This window comes from Erithacus rubecula (genome assembly GCF_903797595.1).
Source record: "Erithacus rubecula genome assembly, chromosome: 5".
Classification (NCBI taxonomy): domain Eukaryota; kingdom Metazoa; phylum Chordata; class Aves; order Passeriformes; family Muscicapidae; genus Erithacus; species Erithacus rubecula.
Window position 1 is genome coordinate 48,440,603 of NC_136687.1, and position 20,402 is coordinate 48,461,004.

The 20,402-nt window shown below is 41.5% G+C and overlaps 1 protein-coding gene and 1 long non-coding RNA gene across 3 annotated transcripts in view; one reads left to right on the forward strand and one right to left on the reverse strand.

The window, feature by feature from the left end:
* Nucleotides 1-3,133: 3,133 nt before the first annotated feature.
* The window catches only part of TSPAN5 (tetraspanin 5), an 86,248-nt gene continuing 68,979 nt past the window's right edge, over nucleotides 3,134-20,402 (forward strand). The window contains exon 1 of one of the 2 annotated variants that reach the window (XM_079307104.1): nucleotides 3,134-3,184. In XM_079307104.1, coding sequence (XP_079163230.1) covers nucleotides 3,149-3,184 — 36 coding nt within the window. In that variant the 5' untranslated portion in view covers nucleotides 3,134-3,148. Of the gene's footprint in view, nucleotides 3,185-8,525; nucleotides 9,095-20,402 lie in introns of those variants that run through there. The other variant, XM_079307103.1, reaches the window with a different exon arrangement.
* Nucleotides 7,317-8,383, reverse strand: LOC306802632. The gene is made up of 2 exons (XR_013774414.1): nucleotides 8,238-8,383; nucleotides 7,317-7,570 (listed from the first exon to the last, which is right to left on the reverse strand). It is a non-coding gene; the product is annotated as an uncharacterized lncRNA (long non-coding RNA).

Below are 20,402 nucleotides of genomic sequence, written 5' to 3' on the forward strand. Positions count from 1 at the left end.
GAGGGTTTGAGATATAGTAGCTGATACCACTCTGGGAGGACACAGCTGTATTTCTTTTCTACACTAGTGGCTGTCAGCAAGTAACACTTCGCTGACTTTGGCTGTCCCCTACCTCAAGGGAAGCATTATCCTCTGTGCTCCCTCCAGTCCTGTGTTTTCTGATAAAGAACAAATGTTTCTTCTAAAATCAGGTCATGCTGCGGTAACAGCATGGAACAAAACTTTGGTTTCAGTTATAAAAATTCTCACAGTAGAAAGTTAACTATTTGGAGTTTCACAGAATTGTTCCAGATTCACCTGGCTATGCCTGGTATAACCATGGCTGCACTTTGGCCAGTGTTTGGAAGCTGAGTATAACCTGCAACGTAGCTTCTTATGTGTGTAAACCACAAAAGGTTGTGCTTTGGATAAAATTTGGTATTTCAAAAGTGTTGACTAGCAGTCAAATTAGCTAGTCAAATGAGTTCACTGATGGTCATTTCATATCCAGACTGCTTACACATCCCACTGGATACTTCTTTTCAGTGACCAAGCAAGATGCAAACTAGGCCACGTAGTACTTGCATCTGATTACTTTCAAGGAGACTTGGTCTTCTAAGCATTGATATCACTTTTGCAATGGGAACTTTGCCATATTGGGCTAAATTCTGAGAGGTATTCAGGCATACAGATTGTTTGGTTTTTAAACTTTCCTTGAAGTATTTAATGTTTTGACATCTCTTCTGGCTTTGCCAAGGTTAAGTTTCTTCTATTACTTTCTAAATACATAGAATATATGAAACAGTTCACTCTCAAAACATTTATGGCTGTTTCATTCCAATTTGGACTCAGCATATGTCTTTCTTTGTGTAGTTGTTTGATTGCATCATCCTTGTTTCAAATGTGACAATTTGGGTTAAACCATTCTTTTCCACATATGAAGTGGGACATAAGTGCATTGCACCATTCAGTTGTGAATACCCACTGGACATGCTGTTCTCTGCTATGGGATTATGGAAAACTGCCCAAATTTTTCTCTGACTGCTGCTGTACAGATGCAGGCAGGGTAGCAAATACAAGCTTGCTAGGACAAAGATGTATTCTGAAAGAGAAGGCAGGCATCTGTAAACAGATGTTCTTTATTGTGCAGAAGTGACTGAGTGCAGGCTCTTCCTCGTCCACCCAGCCAAAGTTGCCCTTGTGTTTGATGTGGTCACTAATCCTGCCACCCTTTCTCCCAGTTTTGCTGCAGGGTCCTAAGCACCTTGGCTTGCTCCCTAAATGTCTCACTGCTGCTGAGTCCTGAATCAATCAAAATCTGCACAATGTCCCTTTGTCCAGAGCACACCAGGGCCCTGAGATGCAGCATCCCTCTGGAAGGCAGACACCAGCAGGCTGCACACTGGGGTAATTTACCACTAGATGGCTGGACCTCCTTTTTGTCCAAAAAAGCTCTCACTTTTGTTACCAGCTCAGTGATGGTGCTTAGCCCAGAACAGTGACCATTGTAAGTTCTCTGCCCACTCACTTTTAACATTTTTAAACAGCTGATGCTTTTAGCAGATTTACCTCCATGATGAATAGTTCAAACTTCTGAAAAGTGCTGAAATAGCTGTGGTAATATCTAAGAAAATCAGCTTTTTGCTTTTTTGCAAGACAAAAAGGAAAAGCTCCCTAGTCCTGTTCTTGGGGTATTTTCCATTCCATGTATAATACAATTTTCACTGAGTCTTATTTCGTAGGTGTGTGCATAAGTGGGACACATTTAACAGTCCATCACTCAGACTGGAATACAGCATCATAGTGTCCTAAATAGTCACAACCATGTGCTTTGATCTGGTGAATTTGGTGATATAAAATCTGTAGAAATTTTAGTCACTGATATCCATGTCACTGTGATTTGGGGCAGCAATGTCATTCCTTTAAAAAAATTATTTTGCCGACATATCTTCAAAAAATTAATACCTGTGGATGAAAAATGCCAACTTTCCTGATGATTGCAGACTGATATATTATACAAGAGCAAGAAGGTCCACTTCAAAAGGAAGAATTCTCCTTCCAGAAAGCAGACAAGAGGAAAAGAATCTCTTTCTTGAAGATACCACTTTTTTCCCCTTATCAGTCTCTTCACATTTTCAGCTCTGTTACTTGTATTTACTGGGTCCACATCATGTATCTATAGATGTATTTGTATCCTGAGTTCAAAACAAGAGAGAGGTATGTTTTAAAATTAAAATTATTTTAGCTGTTTTGCTGTCACAGCACTGCTTGCCACTTGCAGGAACAAGGAGGAGTCCCTGCTTTCAAGGTAATATGTTCTAAAGTATCAAACCTAGAAATCTTAGGGCACTTGAACACCTTTGTGGGAACCTGAAGATGTGTCTAAAGATGATGATACATGAAATAATAAGATTGAGATGAATCTAGAAATAGTTCTGGGGTGGTTTTTCTTTTCTAAGTAGCAGTCTTTCACAGTTTAATTTTCTTAAAGCACTATGACAGGAAAAAAAAAAAAAGCTGATGGTTTAACTAGTGTGGTGAAAGAGAAGGAAATTAAAGTGAACTCCACCCATGAAGACTCACAGCGAAACACAGGTAGTGAAGCATACAGCAAATGATGAGACCCTGAATAAACAGACTTCAAAAGTAATTGTTCAACTCAACAAAAATATTAGTGGCTATTCTGTTCTCATCTGCAAGAAGGTTTCTGATTTTGTTAATGCAACAGAAGAGAGTAAGAAATACTTGGAAATTTCCATTTAGTGAACTTCCAAACAAGTAAATTGAAAATTTTTAAAAGTGCTTCCTTTTTACAGATGCCTGAAGGGTAACGTGCAGATTATTTATGAAGAAAAACCTCACATTTGGAAATAGTCTAGAAACAAAGTACTACTTGATCCTGTCACAAGCAGAATGTTGTTACTGAGCACAGAACGTCAGATGTAGCATAATCAGAGAAATTCCTCCTATGATACTATGGGAAGCAAAAAGCCATGGTTTGTAATCACTCTAGTAGTGCTTTTTTTGCCTTTTGGGAATGTTTAAATAAACTTATTTTATTTACCTTGTTCCTAAGTAGGTCCACTGGTATAAGCTATACAGAATACTACTGTAAAATACCTGTTCACTGGTGCTGCTACAAGTGCTATGTATGCTGTGGCAGCTCTGCATGACATCTGAGAAATCAGAAGTGTCAATACCAAAGGTAAAGGAAACTGGTATCTTTGATCCAGGTATGTGGTAGCTGTCAGTGGATGTGAAAAGAGAAGGTGGGTTTGAAGAACCAGACACAAAATTGTGAGGAAATCAGCTCAAACATATCACTAACCTTCTTCTGGGATTATCAGCTCACTTGCACAGTCCTAATAAACTGCTAGAGGCCCTGGATGCACCCTCTTGTGTAGTCTGACAGACAGGAGACACCAATGTCACAGTAGAGATGGCAGCATTTTTGTCACTGCTCTTTCTATAGCTCAGATGAGCAAGCCTGTTCCCCACAGAGGGTAAGAGGTGGCTCCCTGCAGCCAGGCTGCACTACATATCTGGGCCCTCCTTCAGCAGATGCTGACTCCCTTGTGCAACTCACTGAATCAAATAGCAATGAAAAAAATGTTGATTTGATTTGAAATCAGAGTTTTTTGCACAGTCTGCTTTTTCCAGTCTGCTCTCAGCAAGACAATTAAGATCCTGCCTGCATAGAGGTCTGGGGGCTGAACTCCTGACAAAGCTGGCCAAACAGGTATTCCAATGCCTTTTAGCTCAATTATTGGCTAGGCCGTGGTGGAAAACTCTAGAAGGTGGGCTCTGAGATTAATTGCTCTGCTAGCCTCCCTTCCTACCACTCTGGCAGCAACTTAAAGCCTACAACAGCCAGATTTGCAGTTATGCACTCTCTCACCCCACCACCTGCTTGCACTCCCTGACCTTCTGACAGGTTTACAGATGTTCCTGGAAAGCTGTGCCAGAATGATTCCTGAGGGATTGTGCTTGCACTAAACTCTGATCCAGTCTCCCAGGAGCAACAAAAATCTTCACGGGGAGGATGGAGAAGCTCAGGTGGTTTAGGCCCAGTAAAGGAAACCTTTGAAGGGAAGCATTCTCTAAGATTACTTAAAATGGTGGATTTTCAGAAAATCTTATCACCATTGGAAACATACTCAGAGGAAATTGTTACTCTCCTGAGTGGTATTACAGAGCAAACACTGTAAATTAAACCTCTGAGCTGAGTGTGTCCTGTATTGTCTGATGAAGAATGACTGAAAGCAACTCAGAGGGCTTTGAAAAACCTAATGGACCTTAAGAAGATCATATGGTGTTCTGTTATAGAAAAAACACCACTTGTCCTTTTGGACAGAGCATTGTCAAGAATTATACCTGAACCTTCAGGTATATGCAAGCAATAGTCCATGTTTGGAAAGTGAGAAGTTTCCTACTTTGCAGAGTTTGTCCAGTGCTTTTAGCAATACAAAGTGAAAAATATAAATTTGGCACTTACTGGAGTTTATATCCATTTTAACAACCATGGTCCAGTAGCACCAGTAATGGAAGGGGAGGTGACTACCCACACTGATTGTAGTTATCCCTTATTTAGGACTGCAACTCTCTGTCTCTTTTTGTAGAATAATGCATATGTTCTATCTCATTAAATCCTGTCGCTGTTGTGCCCATAAAATGGTTGTAAGAACTACTTCACAATTAATGCCCTTTGGAGCCAGTTTGGTTGTTTGAGTGCTTGGAACCACACCTGTGTGACAGTGAGCTATGGAGCAGGTATGTGATATACTCCTGCTTCACTGCTGTATAGACTTGTCAGGGGATAATCCCTGATAAGAAAGAGCTCTGTAATAAACTCCAGAGCAGGGGCTTGCTGAGGCACAGCACCCGCCACAGAAACAGAGCCGTGTGCCAGGATGTTTGCCCCGAGCAGCACCGCGGTGCAGCCGCAGCCCCGACCCGGCCGCTCCTTCGCCCTGCCCGCACAGCCCTGGGCAGGAAGTGTGCCACCACTCCCACCCCTTCCTCTCACAAGCAGCACATGCGGCAGCTCGGGGTGCCTGACACAAAGAAATAAAGGCTCAGATACACATTGCCTTGAGAAAATAAAATCAGACAGGATGCAACTGGTTATTGGTTGCTACTTGGTATGCCTTAGCTTCAGTTTCTGGCCTCTAAGCCTGTAGATGTATAGACACGCTTCGTGCTTTGTGAGTCATCCTAACACAATGTTGTTATCACATTATAATGATTTTGGGTTGGTCCTGCGAGATGGTATTATTATCCAGTATTGAGAGCTAAGTTTCATAGGAAAAAGCAGCTCAATACTCACCAGTGTAACAGTAATTAGTCAGTACTTGCACTTGTTACTCTTGAGGGAAGCTGAAGTCATGTTCACATCTGGGGCAGAGCATGTACTTCCACCAAGGCCAATACAATTTGTATGACTACTAGAGTTTAGTTCCATGAAATTCTTATCTCAGAATTCTTTCTAAACCTAAACAAAGTCCCCTCATCACTGCTCACAGTTTTGCTAAGCAGAAAACAAAGTATTTTTATGGTTGCAAAACTAGAAAATGAACCCAAATGGCATTATGAGCTAGTATGTTATTTAGATTTAAAAATATTCTGAGGTAGATAATATCTCTGACTCTGGAAATCTTGCCTGTGAGAAAGCTCAATGGTTTCCCATGGAAAAAGACTGCTATCCTATGAATTCCCACTAAAATGAAGTGTCTGGGAAATAACTAGACTTATGGACACAGACATTGAACTTTTCTTAGACCACGGCTCTTTATCTGAGTGCACGGGGCACGAGGTGAGATTAGCAATGGGATAACTCACGGAACCACAGCTTCACTGTGCTGCTCTGCCATTTCTCTTCTTGAGTCACTCCTGCTTGCATTTATTTTTCTCCTGGAAAATGTCAAAGAATTCATAGATCAAAAACCAGGAGCTGACACAGAGGTACTGGATCTAAGGAATGATTGATTTGAGGAATTGGGTTGAGGACTCTTTACTTGGTGGGAAGTAAGAATTTCAGAGTTCACAACTATACCTCTTTTAAGACATGAATTTCTCAAACTTGCCACACTTATTAATATTAGAGTTCTTCTAACTTTAGTCAGAAAAAGTCCATTTATATATGCATCTTAGAGATAGGAAGTAGATTTAGTCATTCAGATGGGACTTTTTCTCAATGTCAGTAGCAAATCAAAGCATTCCTGGTGTTATGAAGCACTTTGCTGCTAGAACCAGCTTTGTCATTGAAATACCTCCCATTAGTACTCCTGTGCCTTGTCAGATGAATTATGAACTGATGGAATTTGAATAACTGTCTTGCCCTTCTGAAAGAAAAGGTAATATTGCTCCTGCTTAGTATCGCCTCAGGCTTTTGTGCCAAAACATCACAGTAGAATTCAGTGTTGACTGGTAACTAACAGTGAATTTAAAGTACTGTCGCAGTCATCTTGCTCAGCTTCCAGGTCTAGGTGGCCAAAGCATGTAAGAAGCAATCCACAAGAGATGGCACAAAGCTGAAGGACAGGGATTTTTTTTATCCCTGTTTGTTTAGGACAGGAGGCAAAATGTGTTTGCAAAGCAGAGAGGCTGCTGCAGGTGCAGAAGGCTCTGCTACAGCTGGCATTCTGAAAGATCAATTACCTACACCAAAGCTGTTCTGCTGCCTTTGCTATCTGCTTGCTTATTACACACAAAGTGAATTAAAAGAGCAGGGCTCTGTGTTCAATACCCTCTTCAAGTGAGCAATCTAACCCTTGAAACCAGACATCCTTAAACTGATCAGATGATGGGACAATATGAAACACTTTTGGCTCTAAGAGGACACTCATAATACTATGCTTATAATATTGGCAATCATAATACTATGCTCAATTGAGAAAGCAAGAGAACTTGTAATATGATGCTATAAATGATGTAGGCTGCACTTCTTTTTGAGTTGTTGGGAATAAATGCATTGCTAGGTAAAACATCTAATATTGTTACTGAATTTATCATAATAAATATTTCTCTGCAATATTTTGCTCCTGCCTGTGAAGAATTAAAATGCTAAAGGGTTCCAACATGTTATGTTAGGAGCATATTATGACAGTAATATTATAAATGTTTGTACAGGTTGTCACCAACATTTGAAGCCCCTGGTAAAAACAGCACCTTAAGATAATACATTATTACCATACCCTACTGTAAGTGGTGATGTGCCTTTATCCACTGCACTGTATCCAGAACATGTACCTTACTAATTATTCTCCCTTTTCTACCCTCTTCCCATAGATGATCTTGCAAAGACAGCATTAATAGTAGACACAGGGATAACATTCATGTAATAAAATATACAGTCGTGGTTAAAGTGTATAGATGTGTTGCATTAATTTCTCACCAAAAACATTGCTTATTTTCATGGATCCATTTCAGCAGATGCTTTTTCTTCTCATCATCTACCAACTGACAAATAATTCTCTTTGCTCTCAAAAAAGACTCACAAGAAGGCCCCATAACTGATATGATGTGATCTTGAATCAAGACTCTTCCATAGTTCTATTGGCATCATGATTCTGAAGTGTGTTACCTTGCAATCCTGCAGAGATGGGAAATGCATTTTATTAGAAAGAAATTTCTAACTATTGAATAAAAAAGTTATACTTGCAGAATCGCATAAGCACAAAATCAGTTAGGTTGGAAAGGACCTCCAAGACTGAGTCCAACTTTAACCAATCCCAACCTCGTCAACCAGATCGTGGCACTAAGTGCCCCATCCAGTTCTTCCTTAAATACCTCCAGGGGTGGTGACTCCGCCACCTCCCTGGGCAGCCCGTTCTAATGTTTACCAACCCTTTTTGTGCAGGAATCCCTCCTAATGTCCATCTTAAGCTTCCCCGGCACAGCTTGAGGCCATTTCCCCTCACCCTGTTCCTTTTCGGGAGCTGTAGAGTGGTGAGGTCACCCCTGAGCCTCCTCTTCTTCAGCCTCTCTCTTACAGCTGGACCAGGAAACTTTGAAGGCTTGATCCGCTGAAATGACGACATCCTTCAGCAAAGAAAACCTATTAATGACGCTGTTCATGCCAGACCCGAGCAGCATAGGAATACAACTAAGCCACATAACTTTACAGCTGTCAGGCTCAATATCAACTCAGGGGATGCTAAAATATAAACCCTAGCAATCACTGTAAAATGGGTCCTCATGCGCGTGTGGCGCATACGATTCATGTGGGAGGCGATCTGGCGGCGCCCATTGAGAACAACCTGCACAGTGCGATTGCGGTCTTGCTCCTCCTCATTCCCGCAGCCAGCCTAGAACCGGCGCTGCCCTCGCGGCAGCTCTCCCGCTGCTCTCCGTGCCAGGCGGGGCCACTGCTGGCAGTCTCGGCATTCCCGGGCCGTGTCACCCCGGAGGGGCGGGATGGGCGGACGGAGGGACGGGAGGCTGAAGGGTCCGCGGGCGGGAGTCCCTCAGCCTGGCACGCCCGGAGCCTCAGGGCCGCTCCCGCCCCGCCCCCTCGCGCGGCCGGATTGGCGAGGAGGGCTGCCAATCAAGCCGCGGGGCGGGGCGCGCGAGGCGGCTCTTGGCGCTGAGGGGGCGCGCGGCTCCGGCCTCTGCCCGGGCCGATCCTGCCCCGGCGGCGCCTTTCCCGGCGGCCGCCCCGCTCCTTGCCGCTCTGTCCTGCCTCCCGCCGCGAGCAGCCGGGGCCTCCTCCATGCGGGAGAAGAGGAGGAGGAGGAGGAGGTGGGAGCTGCTCGCCGGCCATCCCCGGCGCCCGGCAAGTCGGAGCCGAGCCGCCGCCGCGCCGCTCCTGCCGCATCTCCCCGCGGCGCGGAGCCGGCCCTGAGCTCTGCCCGCCGCGCCGCCCCCGGACCCCTCCTCATACTCTTGCACCCACCCTCCTTCCAGTCTTCCCAGACCCCTCCTCCTAGTCTTCTTCCTTTTTGTTTGTTTGTTTTTTTGTAATTTTCCCCCTTCCCCCCCTCCCCCTTTGGTTCTCACCCTGGCTGCGAGCAAAGCGTCTTCATGAGCGCAGAGGATGTCCGGAAAGCACTACAAGGGGCCTGAAGTCAGTTGTTGCATCAAATATTTCATCTTCGGCTTCAATGTCATTTTCTGGGTAAGTGGGGCCGGTTTCGTGTCTTCCTCCGCCTCCCCGGCCGCCGCCGCTCCGGGCTGGGCTCTGCCGGCCGTACCGGGACGTGTGACAGCAGCCTGAGGCCGCGGGGTTTAGGATGGGGTGCGAGGCCGGGGGTGCCTCCGGCCCGACCGCCCCGGGCAGCCCTTCCCCGGGCAAGTTGTCCTGCTGCATTCCTGCACCTCCCGAGGGTGCCGGTTCTCTTCCCTTCCGGCTCCCCTAATTTCTTTTGTTGTTAGTACGAAGCGGATTTCGTGCCTTTTTTCCCCCCTCCCCGTCTTTTCCTTTTTTCCTCTGCTTTGTGGTGGGAGAGGAAGGGAGCAACCAGGCACCCAGGCCTGGAGAACGAATTGATCTGCATGTTTTCACACTGCCATCCCTGTTAGATGGAAATAATAGAAAGAATCGCGGCTCAGGTTCTCTGCACAGTGTGTTTAATGATTTCACGATGATGAAGTTATATATGGCACAGGTTTATTATGATTAGCTGTTAACATATAGTAGTAGTAGCTGTAATAGGATGGAGGAGGGGGAAACGGTATTTCCAGCCATCCCTAAAGTGCAAGCCCGTAGGAGGCCTGTTTGGGCATTTGTTGGGATTCCTGGCTGTGCTGCTTGATCTGCCTGCACAGTATCTTGTTGCACCATTCCCCACCGGCTGTGGAGTAAGCAGAACTGTACAGTGAAATGTAACCTGCCTGTAACAGTACTTCTAGCATCTTCTCAATGTGTTGGATTTGAAAGAGAAGCAGCTCTTTTTGGATATTCATGCCAGATTTCATAACCACAGAGGAGGAGGTGGGGAAGGGGTTGAGCATTCTCACACACGTGTGAGTGATGAAGTCTTCTCACTGCAAGCAATGTAAAAGTCAGGTGAAGGTTCTTACATGCACAGTTCCCCTTTTTACATGAGGTATTCCATAGAGCAATGAGAAACATGCACAAACCCAACTTCACAGATTCACAGAATATTCTGAGTTGGAAGGACCTACCAGGATCATCGAGTCCAGCTCTGGATCAAACCCAGCTAGTGTGGGTGTGTTTTTGAGGGCATTTGGAAGCAAGTTGAGTACATATCCAGTACAGTGGCTTGTTTGGACTAGAAAGGAGAATTGGGAAAAAAATCCCCAACACCTCCTAGAAGGTTATGGAGGAAGGTACAGAAGAACAGAGGAGAGAAACCTTTTTGAGTAGTGCTGAGCTTCTGATGGCTCCCTTGGGGAGAGCAGAGGTCAGTGGTTTCATGGATGGCAGGCATCCACAGCTAACCTCAGGTCTGTGTTCCTGGAAAATAAACCTGTCTGAAGAAGATGTTTTGAAAGGACGGGAATTTTGATTAAGTCCACTTTTATACTGTATTACCTTTTCTTAAACAAGAAGGTATGCTCCCAGAGTGAAGCTGACTGTGGCTCTGTGTCACTGTTTACTTGGCCCCAGACCGACCCCTGCAGATGAGCGGTAGCAAGCTTTGTAGTGTTCTGACCCTACCGAGCTGTTGTGATTGTGCTCTTGGCTCAGTTTTGGGTGGGTGAGTTTGCCATGGTTCTTTGCCCTTGTCTGTTTCTTTGTTTTGATTCTGCTGGGCGTATTTTGCTGTGAACACAGATATTTTTCAGCATGGAACAAGTAGAGTGAGGAACACTTGTGTGCTGTGTCCTTGGATTGAGAGAGGGAGATTATGATGGAGTATAGATAACCATGTTAACTTGCTCTTTCAGACACTGTCTCAGAAGCTCTATATCCTGTAGTTTCTTTAATTTTATTCTCTGAAGGTGAACGTGTGGATGGTGCAAGTGGGGAAGTGGTTATGTTTTAGGCTTTCTGTAACTCATATTTTTCTTACCCCTGTGTTTCTGAGGCTGATGGAGTGCAGCTTCTGCCTGATGGCAGGTGTGCCTGTGTTGTAACTGAATGAGCCAAAGGCTTTATACTGCTGGAATGCTGATCTGAAGGCCTGGAAAAATGTAATTGTGTATCACCCATCTGCCACGTGCTTGATGTGAGACCCTTGCTTGCAGATTTCCTCTTTTGCAAAACTCTAATTGTCTCATTTTTGTTCCTGGCTAAACTTCTTGAAATGTATGAAGACCAAGGACTTTGAGAGTTTAGTAATTTCTTTAGAATATTGTAATCTCTTAATGAGAAAGCCTGCATTTATTACCATGTCTTTCATGATTTGGAGTGAAAACATAGGCAGGTACTCTTGTTGAATACAGAGTAATGAATAGTAACGAACTTCAATAACTGGGCCAGAAAAGCTGTAAATGAAAATTGCAAATTTGGTTCATTGTTTACAGAAAGTGATAATCAAAAATAGCCATTAATGTAGTCATTGTAAATAAATTGAAATGATGAAGAGGTCATCATATTAAACACATGACACTTTTCCAGGATCTTGCAAACAGGGAGCACACCTTGTTAGGCCTTCTATCTGAGCATTATTGTATAGTGGGTTTAACATAATCTTTTAATGTAAACAAAGAAAATATGTCTATTCTGCATCATAAAACAATGGACTAAAAATAAAGAGAACTGAGTTGGAAGAGTAATGATTTTGACAAGACAATTGTCAGTGCAATAGAAGAATATTATACATCTGTTGAAATTATGCAGGGAATGATTGTACTTGCTACTTAAACTGAAGTTATTGCAAAAAATCTGAGGCTTTAAATACCACAGATTAGGGGCAAAATAAATGGCCAGACCTTTTTGTCTTTTTCTTTTTTTTGGTTTTGTTTTGTACTGGTCAGGTATTTCACACCTTAAAAACCACAACAGAATTATTAGGGTAGTGAATATGAGAAAGTGGCACCCCAATGCTCTGTGTGTAGTTGTGACTAAAGGTGACAGAATGCTTTTTAGGAGGTAGTTCTCAGGCTTGCACCACCCCAGGTAATGTATTCTTGCCTAAAAATGGGTTTCATACTGTTGTAGGTGACAATGTTGTCTGCCAAGTCTATGTATAATTAATGTTCTAGATATATTTGCAGGCTTAATTTCTTTTGGCAATTCAGTGTTAAAGTTGGTAAATGCTCTGGAAATGTTTGTTCAGAAAAGCTTATTTTATGACACTACTGTGCTGTTATGGAAAAGGAAAGCTGATTGGGCAGTCACCAAAGTAATATTTAGGAACAGAGAACTAATGGGCACAAATGCATCTGAATGTAAAGCTGGAAGTCAGTCGTGTTTCCCTTTGCCGTTCTGCTGGTGCTGAAGCACCACTTGCTCCGTGTGCCACCTTTCCTGGCTGGCAGCTGCTGCAATGGACACTGCTTTTTCATGAGCTGTCCTGCTCTTGTCTCAGCAAAGCTGTAATATGAGGTAACTGAGAACACTTTTCTGTACTCAAAGCAAGCAAAGAATTCCTCTTTCCCCCTTCGGCTTCCATGTCGAATATGTCAACATGCGGTGCAAGAGGCCAAAGCCGGCCACCCTGCTTCACCAAAGGCAAGAACTGTTTCTCCCTCTTTCCCCCTTATCTTGGGATGACAGTTTTAGCCTGACTTTTAGTTCCAATAAATGTTTTTAATTGTTCTCCGTGGGTTTTTTTATACTTGATGGAAACGATAGATGTATGTATAGTATTGTTAAAGTCTAAATTTCAATCCACACTTGATTCCACTGGTGCTGGTCTTATTGGAAAGATGTATAAAAAGTACTGACACCTCAGGAACTTTTACTTTAGCTGGTGATTCACTCTAAGCTATGAGTTATGCAGTTATGATGCATCAGCATATTACGAATCATAACTTGTGTTTTGATTTTTTTGGCATCTGCTGTATTTGATGGCAACCATATGGGGATCTAGGTAGTCTTCTGAATTACAGAAAGGTAGCAGAAAGAAAATAAGGTTATGTAAGTGTTTTACAGGAAAAGTGTTGGACAAATGCACTGACCTTTAAAGGACAACCAATAGATTGCTTATTAAATTTTTTACGTTGTTGATAGTTTGTTTTTCAGAGGGGGAGAGGATAATTGTCTGATGTCAGCTGGTTTTCAGATATCCACAAGGAAGTTTTGATTTTCTCATTTTTCTCTTGCCACAGTGTTTAAAAAAAAACCCAAACAAATCAATGTGAAGCTTATTCCGTGCAATTTTGAAATGCCTTCTGCAGCATTTGATCTTTAAAAATTTGCATTGGGAGAATGTCCTTGCCGTGGAAGTGGAAGCATTCTGTTAATTTTCTTCCTCTCCCCTTTTTATGATGAAATGACTTATTTTACATTTCTTCACAGCACAGATGAAGCTGTGAAGAAGTACTCCACTGATTTGTAACAATGAAAGGCAGGGGTGTATATATTGATGAAATAGATGCATTATTGTGAGGTTGGCATTCTTGAATTCCTCAGTGCCTCTTTCAGCAGATGTAGCCTCAGTCTTTCAAATGCATATACAAATTTAGTAACTGTTGGCTTTGGGGCACTTGCTTCAGATCTGTAGAGGTCATTCTTAGAATAAAAATTTTCCTTGCCTTGTGTTCCCTCACAACTTTGTGGTAGCCTGAATCATTGGTAATATAAAAAGAAATAGTAGAGGAACATGGGAGAAACTATTTCCTTTCTTATTAATATTTGTTTTGCCAAAATTGGGTGTTTATAAATGTGCTACTTTTTAAGTTATTTGATGTTTCTAGTTTCCAAAAGATTAAAGAAGCATAAGGGAACTAGAACTAGAGAAAACCCATTGTGATTGTGTGACTTCTCTTGTTTGATGTCAGTATGCTTCAAGAGAATATTATTGGAACTATCATGTGCAGCTTATATATACTTTCCTTCGGTGTTAAAGATTAATTTAGTAAATATATTTACCAGTCTTCTACCTTGATTAAATTGTCACAGTATGTTTTTTCTGGTGGCACATCTATCTCAAAGTGTGAAGAGTCAATTTTGAATTTTCAGTGTCCCAATCAGAGAAAAGATGATCCATGTAAATGGCACCTAGAACACAGGCATCCCCAAAAGAGTGCTTCTGTGAGTGAAACATCTTATGAATATTTGTGTGTGTGACCAGTTAGCACTGGTCCTAATCCCATTGCCCTTGTTGCATGTTGATAATATTTCCATAATAAAGGTGACAAATTTATGTTCTGCAACACTGGATTTGAAGGTGGACGTGCTACCTTGATTCTAATAAGGCAACCTTTGCACTATGAACTTTTTGGTGTATGTATGAGTATGTAGATATTCAACTGCAGTGTGTGTTGTAATGGGTGTGTAGGGAAGGCATGAGCTGTTCCATGGAGGAAAGGTGTTTTTTTTCTAAATGGGAACCCAGAAGACATGTTCTTGTAAACAAACAAAAAATTACATAGAAGGTGCAGTTGATATAGGATAATATTCAGATGGAAGATGAGGGTGAAGGGGTTCAGGGTTTTTTTTGTGGTTTTTTTTTTTTTTTTTTTTTAATGTTTTTATGTGGAGAGTAGTAAGAAGAAAAATGTAAGGAACTTCTCTATTCTTTGCTGTGGATAGGAGTTTGAAAGTATGTATGTAATCTGTTATTTAAGAACACTTTCTAAAACCTAATTCTATAGATAACAATAATCCTGATGTACTTCTTAGTGAACTTTAATTTATTCTTTATTCCTTAAACTCTGTAAGATGCAAGTTAATGATTAGTAGAGGATGAGAAACTTGAGCTTACAGTTAGTGAAATATCACTTCCTTTTTTTTTTGAGTTCCATTCCTATAAATAGACATTTTGAAGTCAATGTTGAAAAAGAAATATAAACTGGTTTTGGCACCAGGGCTGCTACAAGTTATACATTTGGAGCAAGAAGCTGATGTGTTGTTAAGTGCTAGGGCTAAATACTTCAGCAGTTCATACTCCATTAACCAAAAGCAGTAACCTGTGAAGATCTGCTGTGAGCATTTAGTATGTAATGTTTTGTTTTCAATTAAAACTAGAGATGAGAGAAAATATTTTTGACCCAAAAAAATCACTTGATCCTATTCTACCAGTTAGGAATGCTGGTCTTAAATATAGTTCTGTAGGGGAGTCTTGTTTTGCCCAAAATATGCAGGATGCTTCTCAAATGCCTGGCTGGTAGCCTGTCAACAGGACTGTAATTGTTTTATTGATGTAGACAGGAGAGCAGGAAGTTGAACAGTTTATGAAGTAACCCAGCTCTGTTAGAGATGACCCAGAAGTCACTGTCAGCCATAAAAGTGTCTTCCAGTATGCTAGTATTTTAAACTTTTTAATATCTGACTTTTCCATTAGCTTGAATTTTATAGTGACTTTACTCATGTACAATTTCTCTGTTTCTCATTAAAAATTAGCAAATATTGTTACAATGCTGTAAATAATTAAAACAAAAAAAGCTTATCCAGTTTTTAATGAATGTACTGAACTGCACTTCATAAACGGTGCAAAATCCACCGATGCATTAGGCCTTAAATCAGTAAAGAATGATCTGTTTCTATTTCATTGTACTGTCATATGAATTTGGAAAACATCCAATCTTTGATTGTGCTGCTGCTCCAGCCACAGAATATTCTGCCTTTTGATGTAAGGCCCCAAAATACACTTGCTGGATGAGTCTCCTGGAAAGGTTTATGGTTTTTCACGTACTCTAAGTCAAAACAACAAAAAACTTCACTGGCAACTTCAGAAAATCAGAGAACTTTGGCAAAAGTTTAGAGCAGCATTTACTCAACACAAAATACCTCACAAAGCATTGACTTTTAGACCATTCAACATAGCAACTCCAAGTCTGTCAGATTTTAAGTTATTCAAAACTCTGAGAAGAGAGAGTTAGGTGAAGAAAGGAAGAGAGAAAGACAGAAAATATATAGAAAAGAACACATGTAACTACCCCTCCTGGTTCCAGTTGTGTTCAGCTGAGAGAAATTCCAAGAGGAGGTAGGATCAAGACCTGTGCTTGCCTCATGCTTCAGTTTAATACCCTATGTCTTTTCTGGGCCCTTCCTCCAGGTTGGACTTAAGATCATCTGGCCCCTCTGGGGCTAGACTGGGGCTCCAGGGCTGGGGTGTGGAGCATTGCCTGTGCTGTGGCAGGGACTGGTGGCTGCTGTGTGGCTGGGATACAGGCCCAGAGGGGGATGTGTGTGTGCAGAGTGGGACATTGCCTCTCCAGAGCAAGGTCTGACCTACCTATTCTCCCACACATGCATCCAAAATACTTTGAGCCAGCAGTCCTTCTAGTCTCTCACATGTGGTTCTCAGTGGATACAGATTTTCCCTGATTTCAGCAGTATTTTGTGCAGGTGTAAGGGTTGGTGTGGGTGGGTTTCACTGTTGGCACAGTGTTCAGTGTAGCTGCTTCTGTAACGTACACAGAGATCTGGAGCAGTTCAGCCTTCTCCGTATGCTGGCATTTAAAAATGTCACTAGCACACTGATGCTTGCAGTTAGGGGTGCTTGATTTGGTATCAAACTCTGACTCAGGGTGATCTCATATAACCTCCAGATGGCCTGACTTGCAGAGATGCTAAAAACAGCCAGATCTACTCCTTTAGCTTTATAAACTAAATGAGGCTGTAGCAGTATTTATTTTAATACACATCAGTCTCTACATCAGATTTTTCAGCTAATGTTTCAGCTTTCCAGTCACTTTCCTCTGGACAGCATTTAGAATAAGGATTTCATCACACAGAGAAGATTTTATGAATGAACTGTCAATTTTCCACAGAACTGGGAAAAATCAATATGTCTCTTCAAGGCCTTGAAAATCCCTCTGCTTCTAGTGAATACTCTGTTACATCAAATCATATCGAAAACCATTTCAAGCAACATTCCTGATGTGTGGTGACAGGAGAGCTTTTTTCCTTTTGCAGCAAAGCAAAGAAATTATGAAAACACTTTGTGTAGCTCTTCTCTACCTGTTGCCTCCTGGTTTTCCCAACAGCAAACCTTCTTACAGGGAAAAAACAACCAAAGAATCATAGGAACTTTTATTTAAACAGGTTCTCTTTCTCCTCAATAAGCAAGTAACATTATTTCTAAAAGTATTTAGACCTTCTTTGTGATATTGAATTCAAAAAAAAGCATTAAAAGAAGACTAGATATCTTTAGATATGTGCAATATTTTGGATTCATAGAGATTTCTGTTTTGCTCACCTTATAAACATGGTATTGATGGATTATAACATGAGTATGTCTGCTGTCATTGCTCTAGTAGGGTGCTGAGAATGGGATACGTGGTACTGCAAGGATGCTCACAGTGACTTGGCCTGTGGGGTGTTTCCTAGTGTTAACAGGTTGTTTGATGAGAGTCCAGCTTAATTTTTGTTGATTTAGGGGTTTATCTTACATGACATGAAACATTATTTTGTATCAGGTTTTTCTGTGTCAAGAGGGCAGGCTCTCTCAGTTGAGCTCCGGTGCTGCAAGGAAAGGTGCAGCAGCACTGTGTGTGGGATGTCACCCCAAGCAGATCCACCTGGTGCCTGACATTTTGGCTGAGCCTGTACCACAGGTTCTCCCTGTTGGATACCTTAGCTTTGCTTACCCAAGTAGGGCACATATGTAACCTTGTGAGGCTGGGTTCTCTGTGCTTCCCTCTCACTGAACTGCATCTCTTCTGCTATGTTCTGTTTTCCAGCAGTCTGTGATTTAACAATCTGGTGATTTAAAAAGCTTGAAGGGAGTTCCCTCTATGTACTGTAAATGTTGTTTATTTAGGAGCAGAGGCACTGAGGAATAAAGTTCCCAGATAATGTATGGCAAGGGTTATGTTGCTTTGTGCTGTGCTTCAATTGACTATGTCACCTTGTGGAAGGTGTCTTTGCACTGCCATGTGATTGGAGTGTTTCAGACTGGAACATGGAATTTGGAAATGGTGGCATTTCAAAGCAGTGGGTCCTCCCAGGTAATGAGAAGGGTTGCCAGGTATCCTGGGAACTTCCCAGTTTGGAGTATACTGGGGTGTTTAACTGTGCACAGAGCAAAGGTTTCAGATCTTTTAATTTAAATTTTTGCTATTTAAATATAAAAACCGAAAGATTGCCTGTTCCATGTGGGTAAAAGCATTTTGTAGAAATTGTTTTCCTGACTGCCAGTTCATGTGGGTATATGTCTAAGGGAATATGTGTGATTTTTGGTCAGTCCAATAATAGTAAAATATATAATAAAATAATTAAAAAAGGAGAGGTAAGACTTTTAAAATTAAAATTGCTCTTTTCTGAAAAGTTATCCAATTAATTTCTAGATGAAGATTCATCCATCTGGCTTGTGAAGACTATAAAATATCTGTATATACAAATATAAAATATATATGATTTCAGTTAAAAAATAACTAAGGTCCAGATTTTAATTAATATTGCTTGATACTGCAACCATTCTCTTGTTTCTTTTTCATTCTGTGGCCATTAAGGGGTGATGTGAATTGCTGCATAACTCTTTTTTTTTTTTTTTTTTTTTTTTTTTTTTTTTTTTTTTTTTTTTTTAATCTCTGGATGCCTGGGAGGACCTGTTTCTATTGCAGGGTCGCTTGCCATTTTGGTTGTGGGAACCTTTCAGGATTGTTTTTTGTGTGTGACCTTGCAAATTCTGATATCTGAATGAGAGCAGGAGGCTGCAAACAGCTGAGGTTGGCACAAGGCTGCAGAGCCAAATGTGTTAATGCAGCTTCAGTGGACTGGCAACAGTCAGGTACCAGATCTGGCTGAGAACTTTCTCATCTGGGTCGATTTCTATTGATTTGCTGTTTGGTTCCAAGGATGAAGTGTGGGAAGGTGGTAGGACCAGCTCTTCCTTTCCCTGTATAGATCAACTTAAAGTGATTGTACTAGCATGGCCTATTTCAGCTCTAAGTAAAGTGATTTTGGAGTATGGAGTACACAGAAGTGTAAGACACGGTGCTGGGTCAATAGTTAGCTCCCTCCAGTGAGCACTGTTACATAAGTGCTGCTCCTTTGGTGAACTTTGTTCTTCACTGTTTTTGAAAGAGTTATGGTGGTTATCTGTTTGCTCCTGCTTGCTCTGATGTTAGAGAAACAAAAAGCAGTGATTGTCTTCCAAGGTTATTGTGATGTGAGCATAACTTGAACTTAAGTGGACAACTCCATCATTTACCTCTCTGGTTTCTTTTCCTTCCCATAAATGTTATTCAGAACACTGTGCCACTCACTCTAATAGTGCTAAACCTTGTTGGAGCAGCCTGCTACATGTGGTGGCAAATGACCTCTCTGAGATAGTTTGCCATGATTATGTATTCCCGAGTAGTGTCCCTTCTGGTGGCTTGTTGCATACAGAAGGTTTGTATGCATTTAGTGCTAGAGATACATATATATATATATATATATATATATATATATATATATATATATAAAACACTATGCATGCATATACATGTATAGACACACATGTCAATACATAATATGTACACAAAATAGTGCAATACTTAAAAAAATCTGTTTTGCTAGAGCAGAAGTTTATTAACATATGTACCTAAAAGGAAGACTTGAAGGGATTGAAAACCCATCTAACTGCTGTTGCAGCAGAGAAGGACTTTTGCTTCCTCTGACTTTATTCTACTGCTCTGCTCCTGCTGGAAGCTCTGAAGTTGTGTTCCCACTTCAGCTGTATGGGGCTGGGTGTGGTTTGAAAACATGGCTTTCATTTTGTATTCTTTGTTTTGAAGATAGGCAAAACCACTGCCTGGGTAGTCTGAAAGGTTTGTGGTGATATTGGAATCAATGTCTTATTCTGCAGAAAATTTTTCATGCAAATAAGTGTGTGTTTGACTCAGGAACATAAGCCAGTTACATTTTTACATGGTTTATATCCTCATTTGCTTCTGCTTTCCTGCATTTTTCCTAAACCACTCTCATACCAGTGGGAGAGGAAGTAGCTCCTGAGCGGATGCAACTGATAACATTGCATATTGGAGAAAACCAATCCAAATCCTGTTGAGACTGACACTAAAAGGTTTGTGCCTCTGTAGGAGATGAATGAACTGTGACTCCCATCTGGCCATTTTAGTTGCTTTGAATGCTCTTCTCTGCCCTATGGATTCATGATCCTGTGAGCTGTGCTGCAGTAGTGGGGCTGACATCTGACCGAGGGAAAAGGACAGCTGTGGGCTACAGTAGTTTTTATCTTCGAACTTCCCCATCCCAGAAATAGGGGTATGTGTAGGATTTCTAGTGAACTCTCTATCATCTGGTATTTCATATATTGTTTTAGATGTCATGCCTGTTAAATGACAGTGATGAAGTACTCCACTTACTTGTGGTTTTCACGTCAATAGCAGCTCACTACTGCCTAGAAAAATTACAATGCCTTTTGTAAATATCCTATTTTTGTTGGTTTTGCCCTCTTTTC